The following is a 24,340-nucleotide window of genomic DNA, read 5'->3' as shown; positions in this document are numbered from 1 at the left end:
GAAGATAAGATTGTGTCTCCGAGGGCCAGGACCTACAGTGGGAGGTCACAGACGGACCCTAGTACTGAAGGAGAAGGGGTTTTAGGCAGATGTGGGTGGGCAGGACGTGGCTCTGGCTGATTGACCTGCCCACACTTTCCTGGCATTTGATGCCTGCTGACCCCAGGCCAGGCAGTAAGCAGGGAGGCGCCTGGGTCCAAGCTACCTCTGCCACTGTTTGCTTTGAGCCTTGGTGAGTCACTGTCTTCTGGGCCTCAGTTTCCTATTCCTGGAATGAGGATAACAGTTTTTAGGATATGATCAGAGTCAAAGACATCAGATTGCACTCAGGAGATAGTCCTCTCAGCTACTGTCTGAGTCCCCCTCAGGTCTTGGCATAGGAGGAAAATCCTAGGGAAATGGGAGATCTCAGAGGTGGGTCTGCAAGAAATACGAGAGTCCTCTCCTGAGTGGTGGGAGTTTGCAGATTGTCTCCCCTCATCTCTTTCCCCACCCCAGGTACAGCAGCAAGAACCCACAGCTCTGCCCTTAACTCCTTCCTGGGGATCCCTGCCCTGCTGCCTGCCTGTGTGTCTGCCAGGTGTCAGACCTATCTGCCCTAGGTATTGTCAGTCTGCTTGGGGCTCGCTGACCCTCCCGCTGTCTCTCTTTGCTGCCTACCTATGTCTGTGGTTGGGTCCCAATCTCTGTCTCCACTTGATAAGTGCCTGACTTCACCTTTTGGGTACATGTCACATGTTAGGTGCCTGTTGTTCATGTCCCCTTCTGTCTCTGCCTGTTGGGTTTATGTCTTCATCTGTCTCTGCCTGTTGGATACCTGTCCCCTTCTGTCTTTGCCTGTTGGGTTCGTGTCACCATCTGTCTCTGCCTTTTGGATACATGTCCCCTTCTGTCATTGCCTGTTGGTTTTTTTTTTTTTTGAAACGGAGTCTCACTTTGTCGCCCAGGCTGGAGTGCGGTGGTGCGATCTTGGCTCACTGCAGCCTCCACCTCCCAGAATCAAGCCATTCTCCTGCCTCAGCTTCCCAAGTATCTGGGATTACAGGTGCCCACCACCACGCCCAGCTAATTTTTTGTATTTTTAGTAGAGACGGGGTTTCACCGTGTTAGCCAGGATGGTCTCGATCTCCTAACCTCGTGATCCACCTGCCTTGGCCTCCCAAAGTGCTGGGATTACAGGCGTGAGCCACCACGCCCGGCCTGCCTGTTGGGTTTATGTCCCCTTCTGTCATTGCCTGTTGGGTTGGTATTCTCTTCTGTCTCTGCCTATTGGAGATGTGTTCCTCCTGCCTTTGCCTGTTGGGTACATGTCCCCATCTGTCTTTACCTATTGGGTATATGTCCCCATCTGTCTCTGGCTGTTGGGCTTGTGTCCCTATCTGCCTACACACATTGGGGATGAGTCTCTGTCCACCTCTGTCTGTTAGATATGAGTCCCCTCCTGCTTCCCCTTGTCGGGTACATGTCTCCATCTGTTTTCTATTGGATATGAATTCCTCCTGCCTCTGCCTGTTGAGTGTGTGTCCTTATCCTCCATCCCTGCCTGTTGGGTATGTGTTCTCTCCTGCCCCTGCCTGTTGGATGCCATTCTTTCTTTTTTTTTTTTTTTGAGATGGAGTCTTGCTCTGCCACCCAGGCTGGAGTGCAGTGGCGCTATCTCGGCTCACTGCAAGCTCTGCCTTCCAGGTTCACGCCATTCTCCTGCCTCAGCTCCCGAATAGCTGGGACTACAGGCACTGGACACCACGCCTGGCTAATTTTTTTTTTTTTTTTTGTATTTTTAGTAGAGACAGGGTTTCATCATGTTAACCAGGATCGTCTCGATCTCCTGACCTCGTGATCCACCCGCCTCAGCCTCTCAAAGTGCTGGGATTACAGGCATGATGGATGCCATTCTTATCTGTTTCCACCTGTTGGGTGCCTGCTTCTGCCTGTTGGGTGTCTCTCTTCGTCTGCCTCCACATATCAGGCACCTGTCTTTGTCTGTTGGGTACCTGTTTGCTATTGGGTACCTCTCTGCTGTTGGGTACCTGTCTGCTCAGCAGCTGCATTGGCAGGGGGCTTTCCCTTTGTAGGCCCGCCGGGAGGATGGGGGAACGGCCAGAGGGCAGCCTTAAGGCTCTGAGGAGAGGGGGAGAGAGAGGAAGGGAACGTGGTGAGGGTGTAGGCCTGGTGCTGGGAAACCACAGGCCCTGAGTGATTGGCTGCCCTGGGCCAGGCCCAGCCCCCGCCCTTACCCTGCACATCCGCCTTGGTCCCGGCCACCACTGCGGCAGCCCCGGACTCTGCCTGCTCCTGCCATGGTGCCGTGGCCCTGCTGGGCGGATGGAGCAGGATCCCAAGCCGCCCCGTCTGCGGCTCTGGGCCCTGCTCCCCTGGCTGCCCAGGAAGCAGCGGCCCAGGATCAGCCAGACCTCTCTGCCTGTCCCTGGCCCTGGCTCTGGCCCCCAGCGGGACTCGGTGAGTGTGCCCGAATGTCTGGTCCTGGCCTGGCTGTGTCCCTCGCAGCAGGTGCCTGGGAAGCCAGCTTAACATAAGCTGGCTTTGGGCTGTCCTGGCCCAGGCCTGGCCCTGCAGGGTGACTGGACCCTGCCCAGACTTGCTTCCTGGGGAAGTGAGGAGGCACTTCAGGGCTTCAAGGCAATGGCAGCAGATTGGAGGGAGGGTAGAGTCCTGGAAAGGCTAGGACCTGGCAAGGGGCTTCCAGTAGGTTTGTATGAGGGAAGTTTGGGAAGTTGAGCCATGCAGTCTCTGGCCTTAACTCTGACCTGCCCCAGGCCAACACTTACCTAGTTGATGGGGGAGTTTGGGTGACTCTTGGGTCTTTGTGCACGTCAGCCCTGTCCTGCTGACCAGAGGGATCCCCTCATCCCATCCTGACCAGGAACGAAGGCCCAGCTCTACCTCCCCATATGAGAACAAGCCTACTTCCTATTGTGGCAACACTAAAACAGCAGGGGGAGGGAAGCCCCACGGGCGGACCTGGGGCAGGTCTCTGGGTCTCAGCCAGAGCCTGGGGTTGACTCAGCCTGGCCATGCCTGGGCATCCCTTTGGGCCTAACCAGGCCAGAGCATCGTGAGCAATAGGAGCGGTGCCTGTTCTGGTTTGACCTCCCCAGACTTTGAGGCTCTTTTGAAATCGATGACCCTGGAGGCTAGCCCTTCAGGGAAGTCATCTGTCGGGCCTTTAGGTTCCATCTGCTGTGGTCTGGTGGGAATGGACTTGGGCAGGGGAGCCTCCTGCTGCCTGGATGGGGCCCACCATGCCCACCAGCTCTGTCCCTCCATCAGGATGAGGGCGTCCTCAAGGAGATCTCCATCACGCACCACGTCAAGGCTGGCTCTGAGAAGGCTGATCCATCCCATTTCGAGCTCCTCAAGGTTCTGGGCCAGGGATCCTTTGGCAAAGTGAGTCATGAGCCCATAGCTGTGAAGGCAACACTCGTCATGTTAGAGGTGGGGGTCAAGGGTCACCTAGGGGCCCAAAGGATCAGAGGTCACCTTGGTACCCAGGGAGAGCAAAAAGGTCAGCTTGGGGCTCAGAGAAGATAGAGGTCAGCCTGGACTCAGACCTCTCCCATCTTCTGCCCTGCTTCCCGCTCTGCCTTCTCAGGTCTTCCTGGTGCGGAAAGTCACCCGGCCTGACAGTGGGCACCTATATGCTATGAAGGTGCTGAAGAAGGCAACGCTGAAAGGTGAGTGGGGACACCTCCCTGTGCAGAACCCAGGCTTGGCTGAGGGAGGCAGCCCAGACTTCAAGGGCCTTGGGTCTGGCAAGGGAGACAGCTCTGTCTTCAGGAGCACCTAGTTCAAAGGTGGAGAAACAGGCCTATTTCTCAGCTATCCCTCGCCAGCCAATCCTCCTACCCCTAAGCCAAGTGCTAGTGACTGGCTGTGAAGGTCTGGAAGGTGGTAATAGGGTAAATGCAATGTGTTTGTCAGGGGGCGGGGCCCTCAACTACCAAGCTGGTCAAGCAGAGGCATTCTGACTGTTGATGCTAGAAGAGTCTGAGGGAGACCTTTGTGGCCCCTAACTCAGGGGCCTGAGAGAAGGGCGTGAGTGAAGAGGCAGGGAGCCCAGGGAGGCAGCTGGGCCAGGCAAGAGAGGGTGAGTCCAGGCAGGGCCACAGAGCTGGATGGCAGAGAGGTTCAGAAGGGAGCCCCGAGCCAAGGTTAGAGTTCTGGGGACTTACAAAGGGTGTGAAGATGGTTGGTAGCGGGCTTTGGGTTGGATACTGACCACTTGGCCTGGGAGCCAGTGTGACCACTGACCCGGCAGAGTCATAGCCAAGTGCCCTTCCTCGACCAAGTCTCTCTTTAAATAAAAGTCAAGGCCGGGCGCGGTGGCTCACACCTGTAATCCCAGCACTTTGGGAGGCCGAGGTGAGCGGGTCATTTGAGGTCAGGAGTTCAAGACCTGACCAACATGTTGAAACCCTGTCTCTACTAAAAATACAAAGAAATGAGCTGGGTGTGGTGGCGTGCACCTCTGAGCCCAGTCAGAGCCAAATCCTAGCTGGGGAGGTAGTGGGGGCAGTAGGAGGCGTCAGCCTTAAGGATGTTATGGGTGGCTTTGGTATCCTAAGGCCAGCCTGGTGGGTGTGGGAGTCATCCCCCAGGAGGTATGGTGGCAGCTTCAGAGGGAGGAGAAAGATGAAAAGCCTGGGTCCCTGCTGTGAAGAGCTCACAGGCTGGGCAGGAGAGGCTAAGCATACCCGACAGTGTGGTGCAGCCGGTGCTGTGACTGGTGTGCCTGGATATCCAACGTGCTGGGGAGCTGGGAGTGGTGGTGTAGTCTTGTAGAGGGTGGGCCCAGAGGCCAAGGGGACACCTAAGGAGCGGGAAGCCTTGGAGGATGAGTGGATTTCTCTAGACCAAAAATGTTCAAGGAAGGGGACCCTGGGAAGGAGAAACTGTTTGCCTGAACTAAAGTGTAGAGGTGGTTTGAAAATGTAAGGTAAGCTGGGTGCCGTGGCTCATACCTGTAATCCTAGCACTTTGGAAAGCTGAGGCGAGTGGATCACTTGAGGTCAAGAGTTCAAGACCAGCCTGGCCAACATGGGAAAACCCCATCTCTACTAAAATACAAAAATTAGCTGGGTATGCTGGTATGCACACCTATAGTCCCAGCTACTCAGGAGGTTGAGGCACAAGAATTGCTTGAACCCAGGAGGTGGAGATTGCAGTGAGCCGAGATCACGCCACCATACTCCAGCCTGGGCGATGAGAGTGAAACTCCATCTCAGAAAAAAAAAAAAATAAAGAAAAAAGAAAATGTAAGGTGACCAAAATAGTTAACTCCGGTGTGGTCCTTGTCATGTCTAATGAGGAAAACACAAAAATTAAAATAGAAGAAGGGGACCAGCTCCTGCAGCCCTGTGTGCTGACATGGAAGGTGTGTTGGAAGGCATCTGCAGCTTCTACTTGTAGCAAGGGCCAAGGATTGTGTCCTGAACAAGACTCCGGAAAGACGTGCAGGAGGAGTACATTGGCCAGATCTCCTAAGATAAGCAGCTGTGCGCATCAATTCTGGAATGGCAGTGACGAATGAATAGAATTCATACTAGATGGATGGACTAGTGAAGGCTTTGGGACTATGAGGCTGGAGAGGAAACTGCCAATCCAGTACATGGACCAAAAAAGCCTTTAGTTTTGCATTGTGTGTATTGCTCAGACATTTTGTCTGGTCTTAGTAAGCACTCGCTAGCCTTCCACCTCTCCTTTTAATAAAAGTCAAGGCTGGGTGAGGTGGCTCACGCCTGTAATCCCAGCACTTTGGGAGGCCAAGGTGGGTGGATCATTTGAGGTCAGGAGCTCAAGACCAGCCTGGCCAACATGGTGAAACCCTGTCTGTACTAAAAATACAAAAAAAATGAGCCAGGTTTGGTGTGTCTGTAATCCCAGCTACTCGGGAGGCTGAGGCACTAGAATCGCTTGAACCTGGGAGGCAAAGGTTGCAGTGAGCCGAGATCACACCACTGCACTCCAGCTTGGGTGACAGAGTGAGACCCTGTCCCATTAAAAAAAAAAGTCAAAGGCCACATGAGAGGTCTCAGTCAAGGGGTAATCAATATTGTGATAAACTTAGTTGAAACACAGTGCCCAAAATGAACCTAGGCAGCCAAGTCCAAAAGCCTGTTCTTTTTTTTTTTTTTTTTTTTTCTTCCCCGAGATGGAGTCTCACTCTATTGCTCAGACTGGAGTGCAGTGGTGTGATCTCGGCTCACTGCAACCTCCGCTCCGCAGGTTCAGGCAATTCTCCTGCCTCAGCCTCCTGAGTAGCTGGGATTACAGACACATGCCACCACGCCTGGCTAATTTTTGTATATGTATTTTTTTCTTTTTTGAGATGGAGTTTCACTTTCGTTGCCCAGACTGGAGTGCAACGGTGCAATCTCGGCTCACCACAACCTCTGCCTCCCGGGTTCAAGTGATTCTCCTGCCTTGGCCTCACGAGTAGCTGGGATTACAGGCCCACGCCACCATGCCTAGCTAATTTTGTATTTTTAGTAGAGACAGGGTTTCTCCATGTTGGTCAGGCTGGTCTCAAACTCCTGACTTCAGGTGATCTGCCCTCCTCAGCCTCCCAAAGTGCTAGTATTACAGGCATGAGCCACCACGCCTGGCCAATTTTTTTTTTTTTTTTTTTGGAGACAGAGTCTCACTCTGTCACCAGGCTGGAGTGCAGTGGTGTGATCTCGGCTAACTGCAACCTCCGCCTCCTGGGTTCAAGCGATTCCCCTGCCTCAGCCTCCTGAGTAGCTGGGACTACAGGCACGTGCCACCGGGCTGGCTAATTTTTTGTATTTTTTACTAGAGACGGGGTTTCACCATGTTGGCCAGGATGGTCTCGATCTCCTGACCTCATGATCTGCCTGCCTTGGCCTCCCAAAGTGCTGGGATTAGAGGTGTGAGCCACCACGCCTGGTCCCAATTTTTGTATTTTTAATAGAGACAGGGTTTAACCATGTTGGCCAGGCTAGTCTCGAACTCCTGACCTCAAGTGATCCTCCTGCCTCAGCCTCCCAAAGTGCTGGGATTACAGGCATGAGCCACTGTGCCCGGCCCAAAAGCCTGTTCTAATGAGACTAGTGAAATCAGTAAAACATCATACTTGGTGGGCTTCAATAAATTTAGAAGGCAACCTGAAAAAGAGAAAAGTGCTCCAAAGGAGAAGCACAAGCACTGTAGGAATCCAGAAGGCCCTAACCCAGCTTGGCAAATTAAGGAGTGCTTCCTGGAGAAGGTGAGGCCTAAGCTGAGTCAAAGAACCTGCTGAGAATCAGAACTGCCCAATAATTTGTATTCTTTAAAAAAAAAAATATATATATATATATATATATATATATGAAGGGTGCCCACCCAGACCCATAGATTGGGATTTTAGGCCCAGGGATCCAGCTCACCAGGTAGCCGTTCTTACCAGCCCCTAGACTAGAATTTGGGAATTTTTATGCCAGATGGAAAGCAGAGCTGGTGAACGCATGCCAGGGGGAGGTGCACAGGCAAAGTCTGAGGATCTGACAAAGCAGAGAACCCTGGGGGAGCAGGTTGCTCAGACTGGCTGATTAACAGGTCTTGATGGGGTCTGGTGGGAAAAGGGACCAGAGAGATGGGCAGGGTGCCAAGGCCCCAGCTGTGGGCACTGCTGTGAGGGGTGGGCACAAGGAGCCAGCCAAGGAGCCAGAAACAGACTGGCAAGGAAGAAACCTGAGGATTGAGTGTCCCCAAAGCCCTGGGTGAGGGGGCCTTGGGAGCTCAGGCCTGGAGGAACAAGTGGAAAAGAGATCCCTTAGCAGGGGCTTGGGAGTGGCTGTGTTGAGTGTCTAGGCTACTGGTGACTTCCTTTCTCGTCTGGCCAGTACGTGACCGCGTCCGGACCAAGATGGAGAGAGACATCCTGGCTGATGTAAATCACCCATTCGTGGTGAAGCTGCACTATGGTAAAGCTTCTGGCCCTGCCTGAGCTCCTACCCCACCCATCCTTCGCCCTTGCCTGTGGTCTGTACACTGTCCCACCGCCTGCCTGGCAGGCCAAGGGAGCCAGGGCCGGAGAAGCAGATCATAAGGCCGTGCTGACTCTACCATTGCCTTTCTCCCTCTTCCCAGCCTTCCAGACCGAGGGCAAGCTCTATCTCATTCTGGACTTCCTGCGTGGTGGGGACCTCTTCACCCGGCTCTCAAAAGAGGTGAACTGACATCTACTGCCAGAGGGCCCCGGGATGGAGCTGGGGGACGACAAGTCCTCCCATCCCAGGGCCCTGTACAGAATGTGTTTGGTATGGCTTGAACCTGGAACCACCCAGGCCTGCCTAGCAGCCCCTGGCCCAGGAAATACCACGCACCCTGGAATGGAGGCCATACGCTGGCAAGGTCTCTGTGAGTTTCTCCCAAGGAAACTCCAGGGAGCTAAGGGTTCCTCTCACCTCTGCACCTGCCTTCTTCCAGGGCTGCTCTGGGCAGAGGTGTGAAGATAGGGGAGAAGCCCAAAGTCACCCAGAGAGCCAGAGACTTTAGCAGTCATCTTGCACATGTCATCCAAAAGGATTTTGAACCAATATAAAAGGATTTGAGGCTGGGCGCAGTGGCTCACGCCTGTAATCCCAGCACTTTGGGAGGCCGAGGTGGGCAGATCAGGAGGTCAGGAGATCAAGACCATCCTGCCCAACATGGTGAAACCCTGTCTCTACTAAAAATACAAAAATTAGCTGGGTATGGTGGAGTGTGCCTGTAATCCCAGCTACTCAGGAAGCGGAGGCACAAGAATCGCTTGAACCCAGGAGGCAGAGGTTGCAGTGAGCCGAGATCGCGCCACTGCACTCCAGCTTGGCAACAGAGCGAGACTCTGTCTCAAAAAAAAAAAAAAAAAAAAAGGATTTGATCTAGAAAATGGGACCGTTCGTACAATTCAAACTTTAAAGAGAATCTAGCTTTTTTTTTTTTAATTGTAATTTTTTTTTTTTTTTTCAGATGGAGTTTTGCTCTTGTCACCCAGGCTGGAGTGCACTGGTGGGGTCTCAGCTCACTGCAACCTCTGCCTCCCGGGTTCAAGCAATTCTCCTGCCTCAGCCTCCTGAGTAGCTGGGATGACAGGTGCACGCCACCACGCCTGGTTAATTTTTGTATTTTTGGTAGAGACAGGGTTTCTCCATGTTGGCCAGGCTGGTCTCGAATTCCTGACCTCAGGTGATCCGCCTGCCTCAGCATCCCAAAGTGCTGGCAGGGATTATAGGCGTGAACCACCGTGCCCGGCTTAAATTGATATTTTCCCGACTACCTGGGATGACAGGTGCATGCCACCATGCCTGCTTAATTTTTGTATTTTTAGTAGAGACAGGGTTTCTCCATGTTGGCCAGGCTGGTCTCGAACTCCTGACCTCGGGTGATCCACCTGCCTCAGCCTCCCAAACTGCTGGCTGGGATTATAGGTGTGAGCCACCGTGCCCGGCTTAAATTGTGATTTTAATGTTTGAATAGGTAATATACATGATTCAAAAGAAAAATATTCATGAAGAAGTCTTCCTCCCACCCCAGCCCCCTCTATCCCCACCTATAGGTAAACATTTTTATTGGTTTCTTGTTTAACTTTCCCATGTTTCTTTTGCAAACAAATCCGATATATGTTCATTCCTACCCCCATTTCCTTATGTAAAAAGTACTATTCTGTATACACTGTTCTGTACCTTGCTTTTTTCAAGATAGTATATCTTGGAGCTCACTCCATGTCAGAACACGGAGAAACTCCTTGTTCCAGTTCATGGCTGCAAAGCACTCCATTATGCAGGGGAGACAGCTGATTCCAGCCTTCTACTCTTGGACCCTAGGCCTGTTTCCCACCCCTTCTGTTTCTGAACGGTGCCACAATGAGTGGCTTGCGTATTAGTCATTTCATACTTCAAATCCTTTGTATGATGAGAAGGCTATATGGCCTGGGGTTTCCAAGGGTCCTCCCAGGGTGGCCCTTCAGGACCAGGAAGCTGCTGACTGCCCAGTGCCCCAGCTCTTAAGGAAGAGGAGGTCCCTGCTGAAGGCCCCTCCTGTCTTTTGCAGGTGATGTTCACGGAGGAGGATGTGAAGTTTTACCTGGCCGAGCTGGCTCTGGGCCTGGATCACCTGCACAGCCTGGGTATCATTTACAGAGACCTCAAGCCTGAGAAGTGAGTGAAGCCTCCAGCCCCACCCCAGCCTCCCCAGGGGAGGCCTCTTCTAGGACAGGGCCATCCTGAGGTGGGTGGGCATGGCTTTCTCCAGAAACGTCTCCCTCTCTTGGGCAATCTGAGGAATGGGTGAGTGGGGTGGGTGGTAGTGCCAGCTGCCCAGTCACTAATGCTACCATTACCAAGGGTCAGGTACTTTCCATGCAGGTAATGTTGCCCATCTTTTTTTGCTAATCTAGTGTGACATGTGAGATGCCACCTTTAGAGGTCTTTCCTTGATAAAGCCCTATAGAATTTTCCCTAATATCTAACTACCCTCAAATGATAACTAAGGAGCCAGGGGCAGGTGGTGAGTTGGAATAAGATCTGGCTTTAGTGTTAGGCAGCCCTGTATTCAAATCCTGTCTCCACCTACTAGCTAGACCTACTAGCTCAATGACTGTAGAGCTACTTAACTGCCCTGAGCCTTAGTTTTCCCATTAGCAAAACGGGGCCCTAATAGTACTTGCCTCACACAGTTGCTTCAAGGATTAGCAAAAAAGATAGGCAACACCCCTGCGTGGCACTGCTACCACCCTGCAACACCCGCCCAGTCATCAGAGAGAATTGGGTGGAGCACCTCCTCTGGGCTGAACCCAACTCCCACAGCCCTGTGGTAACACCATCACCCACACGGCCACAGCTGAGGGGCCCTGACCACTATTTCTGTATTACAGCATCCTTCTGGATGAGGAGGGCCACATCAAGCTCACTGGTGAGTGGAGGGCGCCTGCCCCCTCGGGCCCCAGGGGAGGGCAGGACAAGGTCATGATAGGTCTCGGCTGAGTGCTGGGGGCTCATTCTTCCCGAGAAGCTGTGCCAGTTACTTGGAAGTGGTCAAAAACTCAGGCCTCAGACTTGGAACACCCTCAGTTGGAATCCCAGCCCCTCATTGTGTAACGTTGAGCAAGTCACCTGACCTCTCTGGGCCTTAGCTTCCTCCTGAGTGTCATGGGGGTGATGCCTTCTGGCCTCTGGGCACGGGGGTTGGGTGTGCAAAGGGTGGCAGCAAGGAAGGCAGGGGTCCTAAGGTGTGTCCTCCTGCCCTCCTTGCTGTAGACTTTGGCCTGAGCAAAGAGGCCATTGACCACGAGAAGAAGGCCTATTCTTTCTGCGGGACAGTGGAGTACATGGCCCCTGAGGTCGTCAACCGCCAGGGCCACTCCCATAGTGCGGACTGGTGGTCCTATGGGGTGTTGATGGTGAGTGCCCAGACAGGGGTAAAGGATCCAGCCCAAGCCTCTGGCCTCAGTCTCCCCATCTGTACAGTGAGGGGGTTGATCATTTCTAGGGCTCTCCCCGTCTCCTCTCACAGCCAAGCTGGCCTCACCCTATATGCACCTGCAGTTTTCTTCCTTGGAAGGATCCCAGGCTTGACCCCACCTGGGACGCACCTAACCCAGTGCTGGCCTTCTCCCCAGCCTCGCGCCCCCACCGCTGCTCCTGGTGGTCTGGTTGGCAGAGGCAAGAGGGACAGACATAATTCTTGCTCCAGGCTGACTTGGATGTATCAGCAAGAATCCTGGGACTGGGGCAGAGGGGTCTGACTGGGAGGAGGCGGGAGGTGTGTCGGAGACAGGGATCAGAGCCTGAATAGACCCTTGTCCTCTGCAGTTTGAGATGCTGACGGGCTCCCTGCCCTTCCAGGGGAAGGACCGGAAGGAGACCATGACATTGATTCTGAAGTAAGCCCCAGCCCTGCCCTGATAACAATGGACTCCTCCCAGCCCCAGCCCCAGTTTGGGGGTCAGAATATTATTACCCTGTCCCTGCCTCAGATTCCCTCTCCAATGAGACTCTCCTCTGGGTTAAACATTATACCTTCCAGAGCCCCTCTTTCATCCCTGGGGGCCTGTGGGTAGGATCCCTGAAGCCTTTGGGAAGTGAATTAGTGGATGGCTTGTCTAGACTGAGCTGGGAACTAGATCTGGACAGGGGCCGGGGGAGATGGGGCCTCTGGGGCAGGGCTCAGCCTTGATGAGTCCCGGGGGCTGTTTCAGGGCGAAGCTAGGCATGCCCCAGTTTCTGAGCACTGAAGCCCAGAGCCTCTTGCGGGCCCTGTTCAAGCGGAATCCTGCCAACCGGCTCGGTAAGCAGCCCCAGCTCAGGGGAGGGGATGTGGCGATGGGGAGCCGGGTACAGCTGCAGCCTAGGCCACAGGGCCACATCTGGGCTGAAAGGGGCCGTTGTCCTTTGTGTGGGCAGACAATGCCGCGGGCCACCCTGCCTTCTGGCTCCATGTGTGGTGTTGTGGAGGGGGGAGTTGACCTGTGTGTAGGGGGAAGGCAGGAACTGAGTCATCCCTACTCTCTCTGGGGACAAGGACAGAGGCCCCCACACAGCTTCTCCGCCAAGGCTGCTGGCACAAGAGAAATAGCATGAGCTCAGGAGTCAGAAGGCGTAGGTCCCAATCCCGGCTCTGTGTCAGGTCCCCACTGCCTGGCACAAAACAGTCCCTCTATAAATATTTGTTAAACGAATGAGGCCACTTATGAACTAAATGACCCCGGGCAGGTGACTTCACCTCTCTGCACTGCAGGTTCCTCGTCTCAATGGGAGATGATGATCCCAAGCTTGCTTCAGGGCTCTGTTGATGAAATGAGGTTGTGTGAACATGCCAGCATGTAGTAGGTGTCCAGTGTGTGCTGGCTTCCCTGGCTCCTGGGTTCATCTGGTCCATGACCAGCTGTGTAAGGTCCAGTCAAGGCCCCTGGGATCGAATGGAGTGACAGCCTGTCCTATGGTTGAAAAGGTCAATGGGATAAGAGGAACAGAGATGAGGCTTGCCTTGGAATGAGGTGGGGCTCTCTGTAGGTCTCAGAACAAGCTCAGCTTCTGTTCTAACTGTGTGGCCTTGGAGAAGTTGCCTAAAGTCTCTGGGCCTTCCTCCTCCCACTGGTACATTGGAATTTCTTCATCAGAAGCTCCAGAAAGTGGAAAATGCTGAGTAGGTGACAGGCCTTAGGGTGATGGCTGGGTAGATTTGAGGCTGAGTGAGCCCATTTTCCCCTCTGCTCCAGCAGCTGGTCCCAGAGCCCTGTGAGGCTGCTTGGTGGGCAGGGTAATATCTGGGACTTGTGCCAGCCAGGGACAGACCCTTCATTTGGGCTCTTTCAGGCTCCGGCCCTGATGGGGCAGAGGAAATCAAGCGGCATGTCTTCTACTCCACCATTGACTGGAATGTGAGTGTGTCCACCCACACCAGGGCTCTGCCATCTTGGCCACAGGAAGGGTGGTGGGAGGGGAGCCTCTGCCAGCGAGGGCCCCAGACGCAGGAGCAGAGGGTCACAGCCTGCCCTTGAAGACAAGGGCTGGCCTCCTGAGGGCAAGCAATTCTGAGAGCTGGGCAATATGGCCTATGTTCCAAGCCCAGCACCTCCTCCTGCATGGGGCTCCTGGTGGGCTGTTGAGGATGCCGTGGTGACCAGAGTGCCCACCCCACTGTGCAGAAGCTATACCGTCGTGAGATCAAGCCACCCTTCAAGCCAGCAGTGGCTCAGCCTGATGACACCTTCTACTTTGACACCGAGTTCACGTCCCGCACACCCAAGGGTGCGTCCCTTATCTGTTTTGTCTGTCTTGGGCTGGTACAGGAGGGAAGCTGGGAGTCGGTGGCAGCTTGGGGGACAGAGATAGTCAGGGACACTGACAGGCCGAGGTATGCGGGTGGGCAGGCGGGTGAGTTTCTGGCTCCGTGGGACTGACTTTGTCCCTGTCTCACTCCACCCGACTCTCTCACTATGGGGCTCTGTGGGTCTCTTTGTGTCTGGTGAGAGAGTGGGAGTGGGGATGTGTGGGTGGTGAAGGCCACAGTAGAAAAGCCAGGACCCCTGCCCGGGGCACCTTCCAGCCCACTGGGAAGACCAAACACATCAGGCTTACCATCACGTCAGGGAGAAAGAATCTGACCCAGCCACACTGTGTGGTGGCTGAGCAGAGGTGACAGTGCCCATAGGTCAGGGACAGGCATGGGAATCAGCTTTGGCTGCCCTGACTGCCGGGCCTCCATGTACTTATCTGGAACAAGGGCACAGCCACAAACCCACTCATTCCCTGGGGTTGCTACAAGAAGCCAGTGAGGGAGCTTCTGGGAGGGAACCTGGTGAATCCTAACTTTTTGGCCAGATATTGACAGTGGGTGTGGGGTGGAATGCTCTGGGAAACCTCCTATAAGGGCATGTTTTAGGAGAGGGGGTGCTTTTCTTCTCTCCTCTCCTCCCCTCCCCTCCCCTCCCCTTCCCTCTCCTTCCCTTCCCTCTCCTCTCCTCTTTTCAAGATGGAGTCTCGCTCTGTTGCCCAGGCTGGAATGCAATGGCGTGATCTCAGCTTACTGCAACCTCCACCTCCTGGGTTCAAGAGATTCTCCTGCCTCAGCCTCCCGAGTAGCTGGGATTACAGGCATGTGTCAGCACGCCTGGCTAATTTTTGTATTTTTAGTAGAGACAGGGTTTCACCATGTTGGCCAGGCTGGTCTTGAACTCCTGACCTCAGGTGATCCACAAGGGGGTGCTTTTCTCACTGCACTTGCACGCCTCTGATGACAGAGACAGCACTTCTCCAAGCAGTCCGCTGGGCAGCGTGACAAGTGCAGCTTTGTAGGAGTCAGGGGCCGGAGGAGCAGCATCAGGCAAGGCTTCTCAGAGGAGGGAGCGTGCGAGTTGAGTCTTGAAGGATAGGCAAGGAGTGGATTATCTAGTTAAAGGGAACAGTGTGTGGAAGGGCTCAGAGATCCCTCTAAGGATCTGAGAAGTCCAACGTGGCTCAGCTGTGGTATAGAGAGAGAGGAGGCGAGGATCACAAGGCCCTCAATTGCCAGACTCAGGAGCTGGACTTACTCCTGAAGGCAGACGGGAACCTTTGAAAGGTGTGGGCAGGGTGGCAGATTTGTGGTTGGAACCTTCCCTCTGGCTGCTGCGCAGAGATGGACCTGAAGGGGCTGACGTAAGACGGGGAAGCTGGGGAGGAAGCATCCAGGAAGGGATGAACTGTCTTGGCCTGGGATGGAGGTGGATGTGAGAGTCTTTTTTGTTCCTCATGCAACAGGACTGGACTGGTCTAATAAACACATATGAGCAGTTGGGCCAAGGCCTGTGATAGACAGGCCCTCTGCAGGCTCCCGCCACGGCCAGCCCCTGAGGCAGGTCTGGAGGCCCTGTGCTCCCCCTTTGCTGGGCTGCCTCAGGGTCGAGGGGGACCTCCTCAGGTACCCTCACATTCTCCTCCCATCCGTACAGATTCCCCAGGCATCCCCCCCAGCGCTGGGGCCCATCAGCTGTTCCGGGGCTTCAGCTTCGTGGCCACTGGCCTGATGGAAGACGACGGCAAGCCTCGTGCCCCACAAGCACCCCTGCACTCGGTGGTACAGGTGAGGGGGGCAGGGGGCTGCTGCTCCATTATCCTTTTCTAAAGAATGGCTGAGTACACAGGCTCTGAGTTGGACAGAACCAGGTTCATACCCTCATGCCGCTGTGGGACCAGTAGGGCCTCCAACATAAAACAGGGACAGTAAGGCCCACCTCACACAGTGGCCCTGATAATTGGATGATGACATGGGTATACATTTCCCAGCACAGAGCCAGGGTCTGGGTACATGTCAGGAGGTGCCCAGGGTGGTGGTGCCGAGTGACTGTCGTGTCTCCGGCATAAGGGTAGCGAAGGACTTGGATCTCATCACACTTGTTCCCCATTTGTACACTTCTACTGCCTCATGAAAGTTTCAGGTTGAGAGGCAAGAATGTAGACTGTGGAGCTCATTGCATGGGTTCCAGATTCACAAGATAATGGACTTTGGGGTTTTTTGTTTGTTTGTTTTTGAGACGTAGTCTTGCTCTGTTGCCCAGGCTGGAGTGCAGTGGCACAATCTCAGCTCACTACAGCCTCCACCTCCCAGGTTCAAAAAATTCTCCTGCCTCAGTCTCCTGAATAGCTGGGACTACAGATATACACCACCACACCCAGCTAATTTTTTTTTTTTTTTTTTTTTTTTTTTTTGTATTTTTAGTAGAGACGGGATTTTACCATGTTGGCTAGGCTGGTGTCAAACTCCTGACCTCAAGTGATCCGCCCACCTCAGCCTCCCAAGGTGCTGAGATTACAGACATGAGCACCTGACCAGATAATGGACTTTGGATGAGATACTCCCTTCCTCGTGCCTCAGTTTCCTCATCTGTAAATGGGGGAAATGATAGAAGCTTCCTCCATAGAGCTGTTATGAGGATTACTAGAGTTAATACATGTAAAGTTCATGTGGGCTGGGCACGGTGGTTCATGCCTGTAATCCCAGCACTTTGGGAGGCCAAGAAGGGTGCATTGCTTGAGGCCAGGAATTTAAACAGACCCATCTGGCCAACATGGCAAAACCCCGTCTCTAAAAATACAAAAATCAGCTGGGCGTGTTGGCGGGTGCCTATAGTCCCAGCTACTTGGGAGGCAGAGGTTGCAGTGAGCTGAGAACGCACCACTGCACTCCAGCCTGGGCAACGGCGCAAGACTCTGTCTCAAAAAATAAATAAATAAAATAAAAAATAAAGTTAAGGTGACTATGTAATTTATTTTCCAAACTGGTACATCTTAGTCCAGGACAAATATTAAATCAGACTGGATGCAAGGACCGCACGCGCAAGCCAGGGCTGGCGGTGCGGCATGCAGTCACCTGATGAAAGTGCTTAGAATAGTGCCTGGCACACAGCACACACTAAGCACCATTCAGCATTGCTATGGCTAATGTCCCAGAACCTTGAGACACCCCATGAGTTGAGCTGTGACACCCCAGAAAGGGAGGCAGGTCACTCAAAGCTGTACTTAGTGGCACAGCTGGAACTCAGCTCAGGGCTCCTGCGTCCCTCCCAGGCCTGCCCAGACTTTTCAGAACTAAAGTCCTCTCCATGTGTGTTGTGACCCTGTTTCCCACTCCCTACACTGCCCTCTGACCACAGGCTGCAGTCCAGGCAGGCTGGGAGCCAGCGAGTATGCCCATTATATAGAGTAGAAAACTGAGGCCCAGAGAGGGGCAGGCTGTCACCTGCGGTCACATGGCCAACACTCTACCCCAAGTCTCCTGGCCCTTCCCTGGTGCTGTCTCTACTGAGCCAAGACCTTGGGTCCTGGGGGATGACCCCTAGCACTCTAGAGCCAGGGGTCAGCCACAATTTTTGGTCTCCTACAGCAACTCCATGGGAAGAACCTGGTTTTTAGTGACGGCTACGTGGTAAAGGAGACAATTGGTGTGGGCTCCTACTCTGAGTGCAAGCGCTGTGTCCACAAGGCCACCAACATGGAGTATGCTGTCAAGGTGGGCCTCCTGACCACGTCTCGGCCAAGGCTGCTGGGTTGGGGGCAGGTCCCCGTCTGGTGGGGAGGGGTGGTGCCTGAGCTCTGCAGATGTATGAAAGGTGTGTGGCCGAGACCTGGCCTGCTCCGTGGCCAGAAAGGACCCTGGACCCTGTCACCCTGACACTGCCATATGCACCCCCTTTCTTCAGGTCATTGATAAGAGCAAGCGGGATCCTTCAGAAGAGATTGAGATTCTTCTGCGGTACGGCCAGCACCCCAACATCATCACTCTGAAAGATGTGAGTGGGGGTCCTTAAGACTGGGGTGGGGACCAGGAACTCAACTCTCAGGATTTGTCTCAGGATTGCCATTCCTTTGACTTCTCATCCTCTTTCCAGTGGTCATGTGGAGGGGAAGGAGGTCCCTTGGTCCCTTCAGTCTGCCCATACCCCAAGGGCCCTCCTTCAGACTCAGACATTTTCTGAGGACCTTCTTGCGTATCAGGAGACCAGTGTCAGCATCCTCCTTTTGGGGAAGGCAGGGCCACTGAAGAGCAAGCAGAACACCTGCCCAAGGCTCATGTCATTCTTCCCTGCTCTGGGGCGCTGCTGACCACGGGGCTCAGGCCTGACACTGGGGAGAAGAGCCTGATGGTGAGGTCTTCGGCAGGTGTATGATGATGGCAAACACGTGTACCTGGTGACAGAGCTGATGCGGGGTGGGGAGCTGCTGGACAAGATCCTGCGGCAGAAGTTCTTCTCAGAGCGGGAGGCCAGCTTTGTCCTGCACACCATTGGCAAAACTGTGGAGTATCTGCACTCACAGGGGGTGAGTCTGAATTCGGGGAGGCAGTAGGGGGATGCCAAGGGTCATATCATCAGCAGAGAACATGAACCACCTGCTGGCCCAGGAATGGCAGCCTCCAGCTAGCCAAACTGAGGGGACACTAGGGCTGGGTGGGTGGATGTGTGCAAAGGAAGGAGGGAGAGATGTGGCCAATTGTGAAAGGGAAGGTATGGAAAGTTATTCAGTATCTACTGTGTGCCAGGCACCATGGTAAAGTTTAGCATAAGATGAAGTTTCCAGACCAGGCATGGTGGCTCACGCCTGTAATCCCAGCAACTTGGGAGGGCAAGGCAGGTGGATCACTTGAGGTCAGGAGTTTGACACCAGCCTGGCCAACATGGTGAAACTCCGTCTCTACTAAAATACAAAAAAATTAGCCGGGTGTGGTGGCGGGCACCTGTAATCTCAGCTACTTGGGAGGCTGAGGCAGGAGAATGGCTTGAACCCGGGAGGCGGAGGTTGCAGTGAGCCAAGATCACACCATTGCACTGCAGCCTGGGCAACAGAGCAAAACTTCATCTAATAAATAAATACATAAATAAGATTTACATTATCTCAATTGATTTTCACAACAACTCTGAGATAGATGCTGTTACTGGCCCCACTTCACAGGTAAGAAGACCGGAGCTCAGAGATGAAAGTTCATTTGCTCAATATCACATAGCCCGGGAAGAATGGAAGAATTTCAGACTGAAGAATTTAGGTGGGGAGTGGCTTTTGAGTTAGGAAGTGGCAGGGTCACCGTAGGGGAGCTGCAAGGCTTCAGGGAGGTGAATTTGACTGTGGGTTCAGTTGCTAAGGCAGAGGAAATGGATGCAGGAGGAAATTCTGCTGGAAACGTAGCAGGGACTGCAGAAGAGGTGTAGGTCCAAATGGCAGAGTCTGGCCTTTATTACTGCACAAGGCAGGTGAGCACTAGATGATGGTGAGGTAGGAAAGTTCATTACAGTGGATTAAAGCCCAAAACAGTAGCATTAGCTTCTCTCTGCATGAGATAATGTTTTAGGGTGCATCTGATCAGACAACATGGGGGTTAAGAATGCAGGCTATGAATCCACCTGGCTGAGTCCAGGTCTTGGTGTATGAGGTTGTTAACTTGTTTTCACATAGTTCCCGGTCCATAGACACATTGTCCTTTTTTTTTTTTTTTTTTTTTTGGAGATAGAGTCTCGCTCTGTCGCCCAGGCTGGAGTGCAGTGGTGCGATCTCGGCTCACTGCAACCTCTGCCTCCTGGGTTCAAGTGATTCTCCTACCTCAGCCTCCTGAGGAGCTGGGATTACAGGCGTGCACCCACCACACCCAGCTAATTTTTTTGTATTTTTAGTAGAGACAGGGTTTCACCATGTTGGCCAAGCTGTTCTCGAACTCCTGACCCCAGGTGATCCGCCCACCTCAGCCTTCCAAAGTGCTGGGATTACAGGCATGAACCACCACGCCCGGCTCATTGTAGTTTTAATTTGCATTTTTCTGATGTTTAATGAAGTTGAGGACCTCTTCATATGTTTATTGCCATTTGGACAGCTTCTTTTATGAAATGCCTCTTCAAGTCTTTTGTCCATTTTTAAAAATTGGTTGTCTTTCCTTTGCATCCTATGTGGCAGGAGTTCATGATTTAATATGTGGAGTCTTCTTAAGTCGCCAGGTTCCCTCTATGTTGTTTCTATAAGGTTGTGGACTCTATAATAGAGGGCTTCTCCCTTTAACCAGGTGATTCACTTAGAACAACTTCGCCTCTTTTTTGGCTGGCCACAGGTGCCTAAATGCACATCCTCTCACGCTGCTCCTGAAGATGCTGCTGCCACTGCTGCTAATGGCAGCTAATGCCATATGCCACTTTCCACAGGCCAGGCGGGGTTCTGTGCACTTTACATATTAACTCTTTTTTTTTTTTTTTTGAGACAGGGTCTCACTCTGTCACCCCAGCTGGAGTACAGTGGCATGATCATGGCTCACTGCAGCCTTGACCTCCCAGGCTCAAGTGATCCTCCCTCCTCGGCAACCTGCACCCCACATAGCTAGGACTACAGGTGTGCCACCACACCTGGCTAATTAAAAAATTTTTTTTTGTAGAGACAGGGTCTTACCATGTTGCCCAAGCTGACCTCAAACTCCTGGGCTCAAGCGATTCTCCCACCTCAGCCTCCCAAACTGCTGAGATTTACAGGTGTGAGCCACTGCACCCAACCCAGAGCCTGTGCTGCTTTGGACAGCATCTGGTCTCTAGGGTTTTTTTTGTTGTTGTTTGTTTGTTTGTTTGTTTTTGAGACGGAGTCTAGCTCTGTCACCCAGGCTGGAGTACAATGGCGCAGTCTCAGCTCACTGCAACCTCCGCCTCCCAGGTTTAGGAGATTCTCCTGCCTCAGCCTCCTGAGTAGCTGGGACTACAGATGCACGCCACCACGCCCGGCTAACTTTTGTATTTTTAGTAGAGACGGAGTTTCTCCATGTTGGTCAGGCTGGTCTTGAACTCCCAACCTTGTGATCTGCCCGCCTCGGCCTCCCAAAGTGCATGAGCCACCATGCCTGGCCTGGTCTCTAGTGCTTCTTCCCAAGCAGTCACTGTGTCTTAACATCCAGCATGATAGAGGGGTTCAGTCCAAGGCAGTTCTGGGGTTACTGTGATGTCCGTCATTTCCCAAGCCCTTTGCTAAATATTCCTGTCCTTCTCTATAAGCCTGGGGTTGAATACTATTATCAGCCCCATTTTACAAGTGAGGAAACTGAGGGCTACAGATGTTAAATGTCATGCCCAAAACCACACAGCTGTGAGTGGATAGTAAAGCCAGGATTCACACCCTGGCCTGCCCGACTCCTTCCTGTGACTGGAATCCCAACTCCCCTGGAGGTCACGGCCTATTGCTCCAGTGCCTGCATTTGGCCTACACATATATTTTGTTTGGCCTGCAAGATAAGGGGTGTTTTTTGATTTGAGGTATGGTTTAGTAAGGTTTGGTAATTTGGCTGCTTTTAAAAACACTGGGTCCGAGTTGCTATGTAGCGACTGTCAGCTGGAGCCAGGTAGCTGCTGTCCTCTGTGGACTGCTTAGAGGTTCCCACTCTGCCTGGCTTCACTCGTTACTTGCCCAGCCTGTTGTGATTTTCCATGCGGTGAGATGTGAGACTATACTTTTCCTCCCCCCACATACACTCCTGAGGGTCAGGTATCAGAATCACCTGTGGGGCTTTTTAAAGCTGTACTTCCCCTCCCCCACTCACCATCCCTACTATTCTGCCACTGGCAGTGGTGAGACAGTTTCCTATAGGAATTTGTAGTTTCTCTATGTTGTATTAGGGTAGGAAAAAAGGTCAACAACTTGAGCCGGGCGTGGTGGCTCACGCCTGTAATCCCAGCACTTTGGGAGGCTGAGGCAGGTGGATTGCCTGAGGTCAGCAGTTCGAGACCAGCCTGGCCAGCATGGTGAAACCCCATCTCTACTAAAAATACAAAGAATTAGCTGGGCATGGTAGCAGATGCCTGTAATACCAGCTCCTCGGGAGGCTGAGGCAGGAGAATTGCTTGAGCCTGGGAGGCAGAGGTTGCACTGAGCCGAGATCACGCCGTTGCACTCCAGCCTGGGCAACAAAAGCAAAACTCCATCTCAAAAAAATAAATTAATTTTAAAAAAAGGTCAACTTCCATATCCCTGTGTCCCAGTAGTGTCATGTGTGCCACACTAAACTGGAAAGACTATGGAATTCAGGTCAGAACTGGGTTCTGGTCTTGGCTCTGCCTCTAACCTACATGCAAGTCAATTGTCCTCTCAGGCTGGGCGTAGTGGCTCACACCTGTAATCCCAGCACTTTGGGAGGCCAAGGTGGGAAGATCACTTGAGGCCAGAGTTTAAAACCAGCCTAGCCAACAGGGTGAAACCCTGTCTCTATGATACAAAAATTAGCCAGGCATGGTGGTGCACACCTGTAATTCCAGCCACCTGGGAAGCTGAGACGTGAGAATTGCTTGAACCTGGGAGACGGAGGTTGCAGTGATCCAAGATTGTGCTGCTGGCGAGACTCTATCTCAAAAAAAAAAAAGAAAATTGTCCTCTCAGAGCCTTGGTTTTCTCCTCTGTAAAATGGAGCTAATAATTCCTGTCCACCCACCGAGGTGCAGTGGGTGGCTCCAGTGAGATCACGACTGGTAACATTCTTCGTAAACTGGGATTTCACTTGTGCAGGGTAGTTGGTGTCCTCAGCCAAGCTGAGCATCCCTGACCTCTAGGTAGAGTCCACATTCCTGGGGGCCTGGCCTTGTGCTGTGGGCATACGATTGTGTTTGAAGGAGAGAGCCCACGGGACTTTCTCCAAGGCTTGGATACAGTGTGTTGCTGGGGCCACCCTAACAGTGTGGCCCTTTCCCCCTCATCTACCTGGCACTCTTCTCCCTATGGAGGTGGACTGTGCTGGGCCATGTCTACCTTCTCCACGGGCTCCACGGGCATTGCTGGAGGGCTTGGAGATCAACTGAGACTATGAAAAGACTATCTGAATAAAACCAACTAACCTGCAAAACTCTACTAATCTAACCTGCAAGGTATCTGTCTCTGTGTTTCAGAGGTGTGATTTGTTCATTCATTGCACAAAGTTCACTTAGCATTTGCTCTGTGCTAGGCGCTGCACTGGGTGCTGAAGGTGAACGGGCATTCCACAGACATAGGGTTATGATCGTTACCGAAGGAGCCCCTGGTGGCCTGAGCTCAGGGCACCTGAGGTATGCAATGGACAGTGAGGCTGGAACAGATGATGGCTGTGCCTCCCATGTTAGGGTAGGGACTTTGGGCTTTATCTTGCAGGTAGGGAGCCTTTGAAGGTTTTTTGACAATGCCCAGGGAGGTTCCATTAGCTTAGGGGAGGAGGAGCAGGAAGATGAGAACATGAGGAGTTTAGTGTGGGATGTGTTGAGTTTGAGGCTCTGTGGAACATCCAGTGGTTGCCATGTGGTAGGCAGTTGGATTTATGAGCCAAGACTCAGGAAAAGTTCTGGACTAGGGTTAGAGATCTGAGAGGTATTGGTAATTGATAGTTAGAGGATTAACTATGAATGGAATTGTACAGGCCAGGCACAGTTACTCACACCTTTAATCCCAGCACTTTGAGAGGCCCAGGCAGGAGGATCACTTGAGCCCAGGGGTTCAAGAGCAGCCTGGGCAACATAGCGAGACCCTGTCTCTGCAAAAAATGTTTTAAAAATTAGCTGGGTGTGGTGACACATGCCTCTAGTCCCAGCTACTTGCGAGGTCGAGGTGGGAGGATCACTTGAGCTCAGAGATTGAGGCTGCAGTGAGCCATGAATCATGCTGCTGTACTCCAGCCTGGGCAACACAGACCCTGTCTCAAAACAAAACAAAACAAAAAAGCCTTACAGAGTGTGGGGAGGAGAAGAATGAAATGTGGGGTGGTTCAGCCCCCTCAAGTTACAGATGAGCAAACAGGGCCCAGAGGAAAGCTGTTTGCTTATGGCCTCAGCAGTAAGTGTCATTCATCCATTCATTCAACAGATATTTATTGAATACCTGCCATGTACTAGGAACTAGTTTAAGTGCTGGGATACAGCAGTGAGCAAAACACTCAGGGAGCTTACATGCCGGTGGGCAGACTCAGAAAACAAATTAAATATTATGTTAAGTAGTGGGAAGTGCTACAGATAAAAGTAAAGCAGTGTATTCTTTGATTTTAAAGATAAGGAAAATAGGGCCAGGCATGGTGGCTCACGCCTGTAATCCCAGCACTTTGGGAGGCCGAGGCAGGCAGATCACTTGAGGTCAGGAGTTTGAGACCAGCCTGACCAACATGGTGAAACCCCATCTCTACTAAAAATACAAAAATCAGCCAGCCATGGCGGCGGGTGCCTGTAATCCCAGCTACTTGGGAGGCTGAGGCAGGAGAATCGCTTGAACCCAGGAGGCGGAGGCTGCAGTGATCTGAGGTCGTGCCACTGCACTCCAGCCTGGGCGACAGAGGAAGACTCCCAAAAAAAAAAAAAAAAAAAAAAAAAAAAAAAGACTTTTAAGATTTTGACCTAAGTAAC

The 24,340-nt window shown here is 52.7% G+C and overlaps 1 protein-coding gene across 3 annotated transcripts in view; it reads left to right on the top strand.

Annotated features, from left to right (window-relative positions):
• RPS6KA1 (ribosomal protein S6 kinase A1) overlaps positions 1-24,340 on the top strand; it is a 42,015-nt gene that overhangs the window by 13,793 nt on the left and 3,882 nt on the right. For 2 of the 3 annotated variants that reach the window (XM_004025240.5, XM_019013352.3), the window contains 15 exons: positions 3,292-3,408; positions 3,614-3,695; positions 7,863-7,943; positions 8,110-8,189; positions 10,051-10,157; positions 10,874-10,911; positions 11,256-11,398; positions 11,811-11,881; positions 12,197-12,285; positions 13,314-13,378; positions 13,646-13,748; positions 15,431-15,561; positions 17,362-17,487; positions 17,678-17,767; positions 18,138-18,296. In XM_004025240.5, coding sequence (XP_004025289.1) covers positions 3,292-3,408; positions 3,614-3,695; positions 7,863-7,943; positions 8,110-8,189; positions 10,051-10,157; positions 10,874-10,911; positions 11,256-11,398; positions 11,811-11,881; positions 12,197-12,285; positions 13,314-13,378; positions 13,646-13,748; positions 15,431-15,561; positions 17,362-17,487; positions 17,678-17,767; positions 18,138-18,296 — 1,482 coding nt within the window. Of the gene's footprint in view, positions 1-1,990; positions 2,461-3,291; positions 3,409-3,613; positions 3,696-7,862; positions 7,944-8,109; positions 8,190-10,050; positions 10,158-10,873; positions 10,912-11,255; positions 11,399-11,810; positions 11,882-12,196; positions 12,286-13,313; positions 13,379-13,645; positions 13,749-15,430; positions 15,562-17,361; positions 17,488-17,677; positions 17,768-18,137; positions 18,297-24,340 lie in introns of those variants that run through there. The other variant, XM_004025239.4, reaches the window with a different exon arrangement.

Source organism: Gorilla gorilla, chromosome 1 (genome assembly GCF_029281585.2).
Source record: "Gorilla gorilla gorilla isolate KB3781 chromosome 1, NHGRI_mGorGor1-v2.1_pri, whole genome shotgun sequence".
NCBI classification, from domain to species: Eukaryota; Metazoa; Chordata; class Mammalia; order Primates; family Hominidae; genus Gorilla; species Gorilla gorilla.
Note: the sequence above shows the minus strand (reverse complement) of the source record. Positions and strands in the feature narration are given on the sequence as shown.